Here is a 14,004-nt window from a genome sequence, read left to right on the forward strand (position 1 = left end):
AAAAGGCATTCCCTTCCTGGAGTGTAAGGTGGTCAGTTGGGCGGGGTGACGGGAGCGCCCCCTGGTGGCAATAGGGAATTCAAGCCGAGCCCCAGAAGAAGAGCTGGTGGAATCCAGGCAGGCCATGGTTAGAAGTCCTGCAGTCCCGTGGGGTTGACTCTAGCCAAGGCTCTGGGGTCTCATCCTTGGCTGGTCTCTTCCCTGCAGTCTTTGTCCATCAAAACCTCCTCTCTGGCAGAGGCCGAGAACATGGCTGACCTCGTAGATGGTTACTGCCGGCTGCAAGGAGAGCACAAGGGCTCTCTCATCATTCGAACCAAAAAAGGTGTGTTTCCACTTGAAGGTAACCTGGCCCAACAGGCAGTGGGTGGCATACCCGAGCCAAGCCTCCGGGGAGGAGCAGGAGAAGCTAAACCATTGACGGATATGTGAATGAAGAGCCTTTGGAAGTGGGGAGGGGCTCACCCAGCCCTGCTGGACACTCCCTGTGATCCCATCCCAGATGCTTGGCTACAGCCCTGGCCCCGCTGACCAAGGGTGGCACGGGGTGCGGGAGTCAACTTGATGGAGAGATGTTTGTCGCCCTGGGAAGATCAAAGCTATTCCCAGAACATGGCTGGTCCGTCCTGTTTGGCGATGGAATCAGAAAGCAAGGGTCAGGCTGGGACGTGTGACAGTGGCAGAGGAAGTCTGAGAGTTTCTTCTGCTAAAAGGATTCCAGTTCAGGGCAACAGCGTATCCAGCTTCCACTCGACTCTCATGGGCCACAGTGGCGGGAGGGGTCTCCTGTGTGTCGGCTGGTAGAAGCAGTGAGGTTCGTCATCCATCCGGGACCTGTGTCCCTGGTTCCAGCTCCCCTTCTTCTTCTCCTCTCCCCAGATGGTGAGAAGCGGAACAGTCTGCCCCAGATCCCCACGCTGTGAGTACAACCAACCGCGAGGCTGAGGCGGAGAACCGGCCCCGCCCTCAGCCGGTGTCTTCCTTACGAAGGCAGACCGAACAGAGAGGGGGCCTCCCCCGCCACGGTTTCCAGTTTCTGGCCCCCAGGAGAAAATGATGGAATTCCAGCATTTCACAAGTGGTTATTTTTCACCAGTAAATTTCTCCCAGTAAATTCGTTCAGGGTTATATTCCTGTGTCCTAAAGCCACCTGGCACCATCTTGGGCCGAGGAGGGCGGGGTGGGGAATTGCTGCTGTCCTCTCCTTTGGCGCTAGTGCTAAAGCACTTGCCTGCCAGTGTAAGAGACATGGGTTCAATCCCTGGGTTGGGAAGATCCCCTGGAGAAGGGCATGGCAACCCACTCCAGTACTCTTGCCTGGGGAATCCCATGGACAGAGGAGCCTGGCGGGCTACAGTCCATAGAGTCGCAGAGTAGGATGCAACTGAAACGACTTAGCAAGCAAAGCTCCCTCCTGTCTCCTGGTGGCCTGGGCCATGCTCCCAGCTTAGTGCCATCAGAACACGCTGCTTCTCCAGGCAGGGTGGGAGGGAGAGAGGGGGAATGAGGCCGCCCTGGGTGGGCACTTCCAGGCTCTGAGCTCACTGGGCTCCTGCCCTGTCCTCTCCTCCTGTAGAAACCTGGAGGCTCGGCGGCCCCACCTCTCAGAAAGCTGCAGCATAGGTAAGCCTGCCCACCTGCTGCCTGTCCTCTGCCTGCGCCCAGAGCCTCCCTTCTGCCTGCTCTTGTGGCAATTTGAAGGATTCTCTCAAAGTCACAGACAAAAGAACTTCCCCTATGACTGCTCAATGACGGCTAAAAATAAATAGCTAACTATGTATTGGGTGGGGCTTCCCTTGTGTCTCAATGGTAAAGAACTGACCTGCCAATGCAAGAGACACAAGAGACATAGGTTCGATCCCTGGGTCGGGAAGATCGATGGAGAAGGAAATTGCAATCCACTCCAATACTCTTGCCTGGAGAATCCCATGGGCAGAGGAGCCTGGCAGGCTACAGTCCATGGGGTTGAAAAGAGTTGGACATGACCTAGCAACTGAGCATGAACATGAACATGTATTAGGCAGCTAGTGGGGCGCCATGTTTGTCTTGGTCAGCTCAGGCTTCATAAAAAAGCCGCAGACTGGGGAGCTTAAACGTTTAAACAGACACTGATTTGTGACAGCTCTGGAGGTGGAAGTCCAAGACCAAGATGCCAGTGTGGTGGGGTCCTGGTGAGGTCTCTCTTCCCAGCTTGCAGACAGCCACCTCCTCCGTGTCCTCGTGTGGTGGACAGATGGAGAGCTCTAGTCTCTCTTCCTCTTCTTCTAAGGACACTCATCCCACCATGGGGGCCCCACCTTCATGACTTCATCTAACCCTAATCACTTCCCAAAGACCCCTTCAAACACCACCGCTCCTGGGGTTAGGGTTTCAACATATGCATTTGAGGGGATGCAAGCATTCAGTTCATGACAGTGTTAAATACATAACTGGTATTGTTTTCTTTAATATTTACATTCCCCAGAAATAGTCATTTCACAGAAAGGGAAGCAGATCAAAGGAGATGAACCAACTTGCCCTAAATAGCCAGGCAGCAGCAAGGAGGACTCAGGCTGAGGACCCTGGGCCCTGCGGCCACCCAGATACCTGGGGGAAACCCATTCTCCCCTGGCTCCTCCCCAAGTCCCTCCCAGTGATGTCAGCTTAGTTCCACTGACCTGTGGCGGGCGGGGCAGGAGGGGGGCTCACACCTGGTTCCTGGTGATGCCCTCCTCAAGGCATCTTGCCCATGGGGTGTCCTCCTGTCATTTCAGAATCAGACATCTATGCTGAGATCCCTGACGAGACCCTGCGAAGACCAGGAGGTAGATCCCTGACCGCCCCCCACCCCATGTCAACCACTGCCAGAGCCGTGGGAAGTGACATCTGGGGACACATATGACATCACAAGGGGACTTTCTTTCCTTCCCATGTCGTCTTCCACGTGTGTCTCAGACAGGGACACAGCTGAGTGAGGCACCTGTGATTTGAAAGCAGAGATCATTGTTTTTATCCCGTCACCATTGACCTTTGGTGTGTCTGTGGTGGAGGGGCGTGCTAAGAGCATGGACATGGGACTCAGCTTTCCCAAGTCTGAGACAATGGAACCTTCTAGACCCCCTTTCCCAGTCTAGCCCCTGGTTCCTGGCTGAGGTGTTGGTGGGGGAGGTCTGGTCACACCTGGGCAGAAGGGGTCGGAGCCTGGTGTTAGAGCCTCTGGATACTCGGAATCCCAGGGATATGGGCATTCAGAATCCCCGGGGACGTCAGTTCTTGGATTCCCAGGGGGTGCCAACCAGTTTTGTGCCCCAGGACTGTCTGTTCTATCCCCTGTGCAGGCCCACAGTATGGCATCGCCCGGGAAGATGTGGTTCTGAATCATATTCTCGGTGAAGGCTTTTTTGGGGAGGTCTATGAAGGTGTCTACACAAATCACGTGAGTTCATGATATCCAAGTTCTGCTCTTCAGTAGAAAGAGAAAGGAGCTCAAATACTCTAGTGTTGGGGGAGGTGGTGTGCTGTGGTGTGTGGAACTTCATGCATTCGGCCTTTGCAGTGTTTATGAAATACGCAGGGAGTGATGAAAACAAGAGTCATTTCCCAGAAAGGCTGCAATTGCAGGGATCGGAAGAGAGGCAACATCTATGGGGCATGGGGTGGGGCCCAGCGGCGGGGACTGAGAACATGAAGAACATGTTATGGGAGAACATGAAGGGGGAAGCTCCATGTGAAGCAGTTGTGAGAAAGGCAAGGTGGGCTCCAAGGTCACCAATGGGGGCTGGACAAGTTTGCCTTTGTGTTCGTGCTTCAACCAGGCCTGGGGAAAAAGCAAAATTGTAAAAACCAACAATAAAGAGAAAAAGGCCTGGATGCTATGTCCGATGATGGCCTTGCATGTGACCTGCACACACCCGCTAACTTTGGGCAGGTCACATGGACCCCCAGCCTCCGTGCCCTCACCTGGACAGCCAGGGGTTCAAGGGATCTGATCTTTGGCGTTCCTCCAGTCCAAATGTACCCTGATCAGGAGGAAGTGGGTGTGGAGGAGAGGAGGGGAAGAGATAGGAAGTAAAGGCTTTGCAGAGACCCAGATGTCACCTGTCTCCTGGGGATGCCAGGGTGGGGCGTTCTGGGCAGAACTGAGGGTACCTGGACACACTCTTATTTCAGAAAGGGGAGGTGATCAACGTGGCTGTGAAGACCTGCAAGAAAAACTGCACTCTGGATAACAAGGAGAAGTTCATGAGTGAGGCAGGTAGGTGTCCCTGGGGAGACACCAGCACAGGGGCTAAAAAAAGCCAAGAGACTATGCAGACCGGGAAGCAGGAAGGGGTCAAAGCATCTGCGGTGGAGGTCGGGGAGGCAGTGGACAGAGCTAATATCCACAGGGGGGAAAGGCTGCACCCCTGGCTCTCGGTCCAGCCAGCAGACCTTGATTCTTGCTTTGGGCCTTGGAAGCGCTGGAGCACCTATCCCTATCCCCTAGTCCCTAGTCCCTGGCACCTAAAACAAAACCTTCACCCTAACCCTAACACTTAACCACAACCCTAACAGCTAACCCTACCCTGAACCTAAACCTAAACACTAGCCCAAACCCTAACCCTAATCCCTAGCCGTAACCCTAAACACTAACCCTAACCCCTAAACCTAACCCCAACCCCAACCCTAAACCTAACTCCTAACCCCGAACCTTAATACCTCACCCCAACCCTAATCCCTAATCCCTAAACCCTAACCCTAACTCCTAATCCCTAGCTCCTAACACTAATCCCTAACCCTAACACCTAACCACTAACCATAACACCTAACCCCTAACCCTGCCTTAACCCTAAACCCAACCCCTAACCCTAACCCTCTCACCCCCACTTGCAGTGATCATGAAGAACCTGGACCACCCGCATATTGTGAAGCTGATCGGCATCATCGAAGAGGAGCCCACCTGGATCATCATGGAACTGTACCCCTACGGGGAGGTGAGCTGGAGGGCCAAGGAGGACCCCTGTGATGACAGCTGGACTGCAGTGGAGCAACACCTAGGGAGAGGGTAGCCACGGAGGATGCATTTGGAGCCAGGGGCCCTTAACTCCCGGCAAGGCTGTTTGGAGAGGAAGTTGCCAGATTCTTCTGCCAGCCTGGGTGTCCCCTCCCCCATCCCCCAGCTCCACACCCAGGTCAGGCAGAATCTTCAGGGCATCTTCCCTTTCCTACAGCTGGGCCACTACCTGGAGCGAAACAAGAACAGCCTGAAGGTGCTCACTCTTGTCCTGTACTCGCTGCAGATCTGCAAGGCCATGGCCTACCTGGAGAGCATCAACTGTGTCCACAGGTGAGGCTGGGGAGGGCCCTGGAGAAGGAGGGGTCAGGTACAGACCAGGATTGAAGGCCTGGCTTTGGTCCCGCTTAGGTGACAGCTTGAGCACCTTCTTGGGACCCGTGTCCCCCTCTAAAAGTACAACAGCCAGCGGTCCCTCCCAGGATTGCTAGGAAGAGGAAATCTGAAATCGGGGGTGTCTGCCTGTAACTCAGTAGCCCGCATCCCTGTGGGTGCAGGAAATCACTTCCCTGCTTGCTGCTCACTTATTCTCTGGCATTTCCATTTGGTGGCACCCAGCCTAGCAGGAGAAGGCAGTGGCACCCCACTCCAGTACTCTTGCCTGGAAAATCCCATGGACGGAGGAGCCTGGTGGGCTGCAGTCCATGGGGTTGCTAAGAGTCGGACATGACTGAGCGACTTCACTTTCACTTTTCACTTTCATACATTGGAGAAGGAAATGGCAACCTGCTCCAGTGTTCTTGCCTGGAGAATCCCAGGGACCGGGGAGCCTGGTGGGCTGCCGTCTCTGGGGTTGCACAGAGCTGAACATGACTGAAGTGACTTAGCAGCAGCAGCAGCAGCAGCCTAGCAGGAGAGACTGGTTCTGGCAGCACTAGGACAGTCCTGGGGTCCCAGGCCTTGCAGCCCAAGTGAGTAGCACTGCCCTGGTCTCTGACACCTCCAAGCTGCCAAGTCCAGTCCTCTGACTGTGGTGCTGGTCCCTTCTCCACCCGGCTTTGTCCCCTTTCCTGAAGGAAGGTCCCCATCAAGGGGGATATGATCCTCTGGAGGAGACAGAGTTTTGTTCAGTTGCTCAGTTGTGTCCAACTCTTTGCGACCCCATGGGCTGCCCCACACCAGGCTTCCCTGTCCATCACCGTCTTCTGGAGCTTGCTCAAATTCATGTCCATTGAGTCGGTGATGCCATCCAACCATCTCATCCTCTGCCATCCTATTCTCCTGCTTTCCATCTTTCACAGCATCTGGGGCTTTTCCACTGAGTCAGTCCTTCACATCAGGTGGCCAAAGTATCAGAGTTTCATTTTCAGCATCAGTCCTTCCAATTAATGTTCAGGACTGAATTCCTTTAGGGTTGACTGATTTGATCTCCTTGCAGTCCAAGGGACTCTCAAGAGTCTTCTCCAGCACCACAGTTCAAAAGCATCAATTCTTTGGCACTCAACTCTCCTTATGGTCCAGCTGTCACACACATACATGACTACTGGAAAAACCGTAGCTTTGACTAGACAGACCTTTGTTGGCAAAGTAATGTCTCTGCTTTTTAATATTCTGTCTGGGTTGGTCATAGCTTTTCTTCCAAGGAGCAAGTGTCTTTTAATTTTACGGCTGCAGTCACCACCTGCAGTGCAAGAAAACAAAGTCTCTCACTGTTTCCATTGTTTCCCCATCTATTTGCCATGAAGTGATGGGACCGGATGCCATCATCTTAGTTTTCTGAATGTTGAGTTTTAAGCCAACTTTTTCACTCTAATCTTTCACTTTCATCAAGAGGCTCTTTAGTTCCTCTTTGCTTTGTGCCATAAGGGTGATGTCATCTGCATATCTGAGGTTATTGATATTTCTCTCTGCAATCTTGATTCCAGCTTGTGTTTCATCCAGCCCAGCATTTTGCATAATGTACTTCTGCATATAATTTAAATAAGCAGGTGAAACTATACAGCCTTGATGTACTCCTTTCCCAATTTGGAACCAGTCTGCTGTTCCATGTCAGGTTCTAACTGTTGCTTCTTGACCTGTATACAGATTTCTCAGGAGGCAGGTCAGGTGGTCTGGAAGTCCCATCTCTTCCAGAATTTTCCACAGTTTGTTGTGATCCACACAGTCAAAGGCTTTGGTGTAATCAATAAAGAAGTAGAAGTTTTTCTGGAACTCTTGCTTTTTCTATGATCCAACTCAAAGCCCTGGGGTGAGCAGGTGAATTCTTCAGTCCAACGCCATCCTCCTGAGATATGGGGCCATATGGGTGACACTATGCACAGCGATGTTGGGGGATGTGCATATTCATCCACCCATTCATTCACTCACTCGTGCAGCAAATATGGTGGAACTCTTCCTGTGGACCTCCAGGCAGTGTCCTAAGCTCTGCGATTAACTCACAATCAAAACAAACAGAAACCCCTTTCTTTGTAAAGCTCATCTTCTAGCATCTTCTAGGGTGAACAGTCCTGGGGCAAAGTGGTATAATAGATTTGCATCCTTTGTGACATTGTCGGGCTTTGAAGTCATCTTTTCAATAACAAAGACAAACAGTAGGGTGCAGAACCTGCCTGGGAGAAGCAGGAGATGAGCCAGTTTGGGGTTAGAAGTGATTTGGGGATTCAAGATGACTGAGTCAGTAAGGGCTCCCAGAGTTGGGGATGGAAGTTGGGGGAGTAGTGAGAGCTCAGCTCTGGGCTGCGCCTCTCACCTGCCAGCTGCCAGGTGTGTTCCTCCAGCTCTCTGCTCCGCTCTTCTCCATACCAGGGGTTCCCAGGGACTCTGTGCCACGGCTCAGGGGCATGTAGCCTTTAGGGGGTCCTGGCTCTCCCAGTGCCCCCTGAAAGTGAGCTGTGAGCAGCTGTGGGGTCACAGAACAAGGAGAGGTTAACTGTGATCAGGAAAGTGGTCGGGCTTCCTCCCTGAAGTGTCAGCAGGGTGACAGCATCCCCAGCAGAGGGGACAATGCGTGTAGTGACTGGAGCAAATACAGGGAACACAAGACAGGCTTGGAGGTAGAGATGCATGAGAAGGGATGATGGGAGACAGGGCTCAGCAGCGAGATGCAGGGAGGCAACCAGGGCATGTGAGCAGCAGGGAAGACCAGCCGAGGCTCCTGCCTGAGCCAAGTTCCAGCAAGACAAGTTGTGGGGCCAGGAAGGGCTGACCCACAGAAGCTGCTTGATTCTCCTCCGGAGGCTGGGGCCCTGAGGCTCTCTTCTCCTCTGCCTCTCTGTCCATCTATCCATCTGTCTGTCCCCCTGAAGTGTTATGAACCACCTCACCCTGGTCTTTGCCTCCTTCCAGGGACATTGCTGTCCGGAACATCCTGGTAGCCTCCCCTGAATGTGTGAAGCTGGGGGACTTCGGCCTTTCCCGATACATTGAGGATGAGGAGTATTACAAAGGTGAGTGGGGGTGTGTTACAGCATTGTCCCCGAACGGCGTCCCTGAAGCCAAAATCCCCCCAAAAGGTGACTATAAGGCAAGTCTAGGCCAACAGTCTCTGGAGAGTAAGCTGCCTTTCTGGATAAGTCTGGATGGTTCTTCTCTAAGAGCTCCCATAAACCCTTGGTCCACCCACAGCCTCTGTAACCCGTCTACCAATCAAATGGATGTCCCCTGAGTCCATCAACTTCCGCCGCTTCACGACCGCCAGCGATGTCTGGATGTTTGGTGAGCAGACTCTCCATAGGGCGTGGATGAGGGTTTGATTACCCCTCTGTGACCAGGATAACAGGGGGCACAAGAAGCAGAGGTCTGGACCCTCAGGTTCTGTTTTGCTGCCCCCACTGAGGAGTCCCAGAGCTGGGGAGTCAGTGGTGGATTGGGGGTGACAAGAGCTAAGGGCCAGCCTGCATTCATCTTCATGGAAAAGGCTCTTGGTATGAGCATGAGCTCCCCCAGACAGCCCCAGGACTGAGGTGAGGCCACCCCGCAGGGGAGCCTCATAGGCAGAGCTGAGCTCTTCTCTGAGAAGAAGGTGCGGGGTGAGGAGAGACGAAACCCAGGTGCTGGACAGCCACTTAAAAGGCACACAGCCATGTAGATCCTCTGTCTCAGGTCTCCACAGCCTGCCCAGTACAATCTCATCATTCTTCTTCCCATTTTCCAGACAAAGAAACTGAGGCTCAGCAAGTCAGGGACTTGCTCATGATCACACAGGCAGCAAGCATTGGCTCTAGGCTTCGTATGCCAGCTTTCTGATGGAGCCATCACTCCCTCCTGGTGGTCCCAGTGAAGTTCCTTTGACGGTCTCCTTCTCCAGAACCCTAACAGCTCCATGAGGAAAGGGCCTGGGCATGGGAGCTTAGTTCACTTACAGTCATAGGTGATTGGTCCTTTAACAGACTATCACGTGGGCAGGCCCCCCCCGGGATGCTATCTATAGAGGAGAGAGGGGAACACAGGGTGGTCCCCAGCAGGCACTGAGTGTTGACCACACGGCTGTCTCTGGGGAGGATGGGCTGCCTCTCCAGGTTTGAGTCCCCTCAGCACGGGCCCTGAGCCCTCTCCTCCCGCTTGCAGCTGTGTGCATGTGGGAAATCCTGAGCTTCGGAAAGCAGCCCTTCTTCTGGTTGGAGAACAAGGATGTCATTGGGGTGCTGGAGAAGGGAGACCGGTTGCCCAAGCCTGACCTCTGCCCGCCCATTCTCTACACCCTCATGACCCGCTGCTGGGACTACGACCCCAGTGAACGACCCCGCTTCACCGAGCTCGTGTGCAGCCTCAGGTGAGCAAGGAGATGGGTGTGGGGGGGAGGACTGCAAGCCCAGGGCCCCCTGAGAGCAAGTCTCCTCTTTAGCAGCACATAGAGGTTTATAGCTGTGTGCGTGTGTGCTCAGTCACTAAGTCATGTCCAACTCTTTGTGACCCCATGAACTGTAGCCCACCAGGCTCTTCTTTCCATGGGATTTCCCAGGCAAGAATACTGGAGTGGGTAGCCATTCCCTTCTCCAGTGGATCTTTCTGACTCGGATCAAACCAGGGTCTCCAGCATTACAGGCAGATTCTTTACCATTTGGGGCCACATAAAAATAGGTAGGGGGCTATATTTGGCCTGTGGGCCTAGTTTGCTGGCTCCTACTTTAAGGAACCCAGTGCTTAATTAACATTAAATACTACAGCTTTAAACACTGTAGGCAACTTGTGGGCATTCTTTCAGAAAATCATCCCCAGAAACTGCCACATGGGAAGGCATCACAGGAGAGGCTGGGAATCCCAGGTCCAGGCAATGGGAATCTTTGAAAAAAATTTACACAGTGTGAGAGCTGGGAGTTAAGTTTTGTTGCGAGCAAAATGAGGTCTGCAGCCTGGGAGACAACATTTCAAATAGTTTTGAGAAACTGTTCGGAAGAGGTGAAGGGGGAGCCAGCTTATACAGAAGTTTTGCAACAAAGGGCAGGTTGTCTGAACAGCAAACAATTATTGTTAATTAAAGAAAACCAGATACCCAAGTTAAAGAATTGAGTGCTTTTCTATGTATGGGAAGATGCGAGAGTCTGGGCTCACTGGAATCATTCCTTTGATATGCATCTCAGCTCTCTGGGGCCAGTATCCTGTGTTTTCACATCCTGAGTTTCCTCAGGGCTCACCGTAGGGAGTGGCTGCAGGTTGATGGCTCCTAGATGGCAGGTTTTCTTTCCTTCCTGAGTTCCCTCAGGGCTCACCAGCTCACTATCCATGGTGGAGGCAATTGCTGATGACTGTGACATCCTTGTTTACTGATATGGCAGGAAATATGCATTTCTCAGAATGATAATGCATTTGTTTATAGGTAGGGCTCTATAAACAAGCCGTATCATGACTTTTTGTATTGCACACAATAGAATGCATATAAATCTGAAAATATGGTACCAAATATTATATGTTTTGTAGTACTATTTAGGGCTTCTCTAAACAGTGGCTCAGATGATAAAGAATCCACCTGCAATGAAGGAGACCTGGGTTCCATCCCTGGATTGGGAAGATCCCTTGGAGGAGGGCATGGCAACCCACTCCAGTATTCTTGCCTAGAGAATCCCCATGGACAGAGGAGCCTAGTTAGGGGCTACAGTCCTTGGGGTCGCAAAGAGTTGGACATGACTGAGCAACTAAGCACAGCACAGTACTGTTTAAAATGATTAAACAAGGCAATTTAAGTGATACAGACAAACTTTAACACTGCGTGAAGTGGCCGTCTCCATTTCCAAGGGCCAGAGCAATGGCAAATGGGAGTGGAAGGTAGGACACTTTTATAGGATAAAGAATAAGGAACAAAGAAGAGATAATTAGAGAATGATAGGGAATAGGAAACAAGTATAAAGCTGAATGGGCTTCCCTAGTGTCTGAGATGATAAAAAAATCTGCCTGTAATGCAGGAGACCTGAGTTTAGTCCCTGGGTTGGGAAGATCCCCTGGAGGAGGACATGGCAACCCACTCCAGCATTCTTGCCTGGAGACTCTGCATGGACAGAGGAGTGTGGCAGGCTGCAGTCCATGGGGTTGCAAAGAGTCAGACACTACTGAGCAACTAAGCACATAAAGCTGAATTGGCATTTGGATTGGTATTTGGGTAGGCTTTTGGGATGCTACTTTGATTCTGATAAAGCATAGCATTTAGAAGGACGCAAAAGTTATCTGCATTTTGACCTGCTGATGTGAGCCCCCTGGGCAGGAGCGGTTCCATCTTGGGCCTAGAAATATATTTCAACAACACATAATCCCTGTCTGCAGACAATGCTTGGTACACTTGTGGATTCATGGACCCTCTGCCTTTATTCGAGTCCTTGGAGGTGTGTGATTCCCAGGTTGGGAACCACTGTTGGGTAAAAGAAAAAAAAGGCAAGAAGCGTGCATTCAACTAACCTGGGAGGAAATCCATGGCCCTTTCCTATGAGCACATATCAGGAATATATGTGTACCCTTTCCCATTAGCACACAACAGGAATGTGTAGGCTGGGGCAGCTGCAGGGTCCACGGTGCTGTGGCCTGTCTCCTAGGGATCTCCCCAGTGCCGTCTGCAAAGGACGTCAGAGAAGACTTGGGAGTAGGATCCCGGCTGCAGTGGAACACAGAGGGGAGCCCCCAGGAGTGTATCTGACCTTGTTTCTGTCTCCTTATCTGACCTGACTTCCTGGCAGTGACATTTACCAGATGGAGAAGGACATCGCCTTAGAGCAGGAGAGGAATGCTCGCTACCGACCTCCCAAAATCTTAGAGCCCACAGCCTTCCAGGAACCCCCACCCAAGGTGAGCCAAGCCCCGAACTCATTGGCCCCAGTGGCCCCATGAATCACAGCAGAGCGGGGACCCTGTCCAACCCCTCCCAGATCTGACTGTGCAGCTCCCCTTACAGTGGTGGTCAGATGGGCCCCTGCGTCTTCTCAGCCCTTCCACCCAACCATCCATCAGCCCTGAGGCAGCCCCCATCAGTCACCTCGGCAGATGGAACCTGAGACAGCCAGAGAGCAGGCACCTTGTGGGGCTGCTGGAGCAGGCAGTCACCCTGGAAACATTTCCCTCGGGAGACAGTAGCACTTTCTCTTTTGGTGTTATTAGGGACAAATTAGATTCCCCTGAAGGTACGTGATGGGGAGCCCTGAAGTCCAGCCTGTGATGTCCATGGCATCTCTGGGTGCAGGAGCCAGTGCCCTTCTGCCCCACTGTTAGATGGGTGGGACCACGTCTGTAGAAGTCAGCTTGGGCTGCCATACGATATACTACAGGCTGGGCAGCTTACACACAGACAGCATGGAGGCTGGGAAATCCAAGATCAAGGTGTCTGGTGAGGACTCTCTTCCTGGATGGCAGATGTGCCCTTCTCACATGTCCTCACATGGTGGGGAGAGTGAGCTCTGGTGTCTGTTATTGTTATTAATATGACTGCATGCTAAGTCGCTTCAGTCATGTCTGATTCTTTGCCACTCCATGGACTGTAGCCTGCAGGGATCCTCTGTCCATAGGATTCTCCAGGCAAGAATACCGGAGTGGGTTGCCATGGCCTCCTCTAGGGGATTTTCCCTACCCAGGGATTGAACCCACATCTCTTATTCTCCTGTACAGGCAGGCAGGTTCTTTACCACCACCTGGGAAGTTCATTAATGCTACTACTAATAAGAATCATAGGAGTCCTACCCTTGTTACCTCATCTGATCCTAATTACCTCCCAAAGGCCCCACCTCCAAACACCATCACCCTGGGGGTTAAGACTTCAACATATGAATGGGGTGTGTGGGGTGGGGTGGAGGAACAAACATTCAGTTCATAACAAAGCCCTGTGGGTGCTGGGCCTCTTTTCGAGGTCCCCCTGATCTGCTGTGCCCTGCACCTTCCCGCAGTCAGGCCCAGCTCAGGTTTCATCACCTCCAGGAAGCTGCTGTGGACGCCTGGGCCTCCATGACTCACCTCTGGATGTCTGCAGCTCCCGATTACTGATTTGGCAAACTCTGCACATCCAAGGTTCACATACTGTTGAAGCCTAGCTTGAAGGATTTTGAGCATTACCTTGCTAGCTTGTGAAATGAGTGCAATTGTGCGATAGTTTGAACATTCTTTGACACAGCCATTCTTTGGGATCTTTTCCAGTCCTATGGACACTGCTGAGTTTTCCAAATTTGCTGGCATATTGAATGCAGCACTTTAACAGCATCATCTTTTAGGATTTGAAATAACTCAGCTGGAATTTCATCACCTCCACTAGCTTTGTTCATAGTAATGCTTCCTAAGCCATAGTTGACTTCACACTCCAGGATGCCTGGCACATGCAGAGAGGCTACACAGAGACTGGTAATGCCTCCAGTTAGCAGTGACCTCCAGAAGGGCAGAGAAAACTGGCCTCTTAGTACCGTCATATCACTCAGCAGTAATAGATGCACAGTTAGCGGACATGAATGATTTTAACGATTACTCTGTCCCTCGTCTTCATCATCCTGAACAAGCCTGACCCGACTCCTACCTGGTATTCCCCTTGGTGAGCTGTGCTCCCTCAACAGGACAGAATGAGGGACTGACTC

At 52.1% G+C, this 14,004-nt stretch overlaps 1 protein-coding gene across 4 annotated transcripts in view; it reads left to right on the forward strand.

Moving 5' to 3' along the window:
* PTK2B (protein tyrosine kinase 2 beta) overlaps nucleotides 1-14,004 on the forward strand; it is a 141,879-nt gene that overhangs the window by 112,748 nt on the left and 15,127 nt on the right. For all 4 annotated transcript variants that reach the window (XM_086416535.1, XM_086416538.1, XM_086416536.1 and 1 more), the window contains exons 11-22: nucleotides 208-325; nucleotides 880-919; nucleotides 1,577-1,623; nucleotides 2,754-2,804; nucleotides 3,318-3,415; nucleotides 4,150-4,234; nucleotides 4,852-4,952; nucleotides 5,190-5,305; nucleotides 8,318-8,418; nucleotides 8,597-8,686; nucleotides 9,539-9,743; nucleotides 12,133-12,241. In XM_086416535.1, the coding sequence (XP_086272661.1) occupies nucleotides 208-325; nucleotides 880-919; nucleotides 1,577-1,623; nucleotides 2,754-2,804; nucleotides 3,318-3,415; nucleotides 4,150-4,234; nucleotides 4,852-4,952; nucleotides 5,190-5,305; nucleotides 8,318-8,418; nucleotides 8,597-8,686; nucleotides 9,539-9,743; nucleotides 12,133-12,241 (1,161 nt within the window). The remainder of the gene's footprint in view (nucleotides 1-207; nucleotides 326-879; nucleotides 920-1,576; nucleotides 1,624-2,753; nucleotides 2,805-3,317; nucleotides 3,416-4,149; nucleotides 4,235-4,851; nucleotides 4,953-5,189; nucleotides 5,306-8,317; nucleotides 8,419-8,596; nucleotides 8,687-9,538; nucleotides 9,744-12,132; nucleotides 12,242-14,004) is intronic.

This window comes from Bos grunniens, chromosome 8 (genome assembly GCF_055505025.1).
Source record: "Bos grunniens cultivar Pamir isolate PY7600 chromosome 8, Bosgru_T2T1.0, whole genome shotgun sequence".
NCBI lineage: Eukaryota > Metazoa > Chordata > Mammalia > Artiodactyla > Bovidae > Bos > Bos grunniens.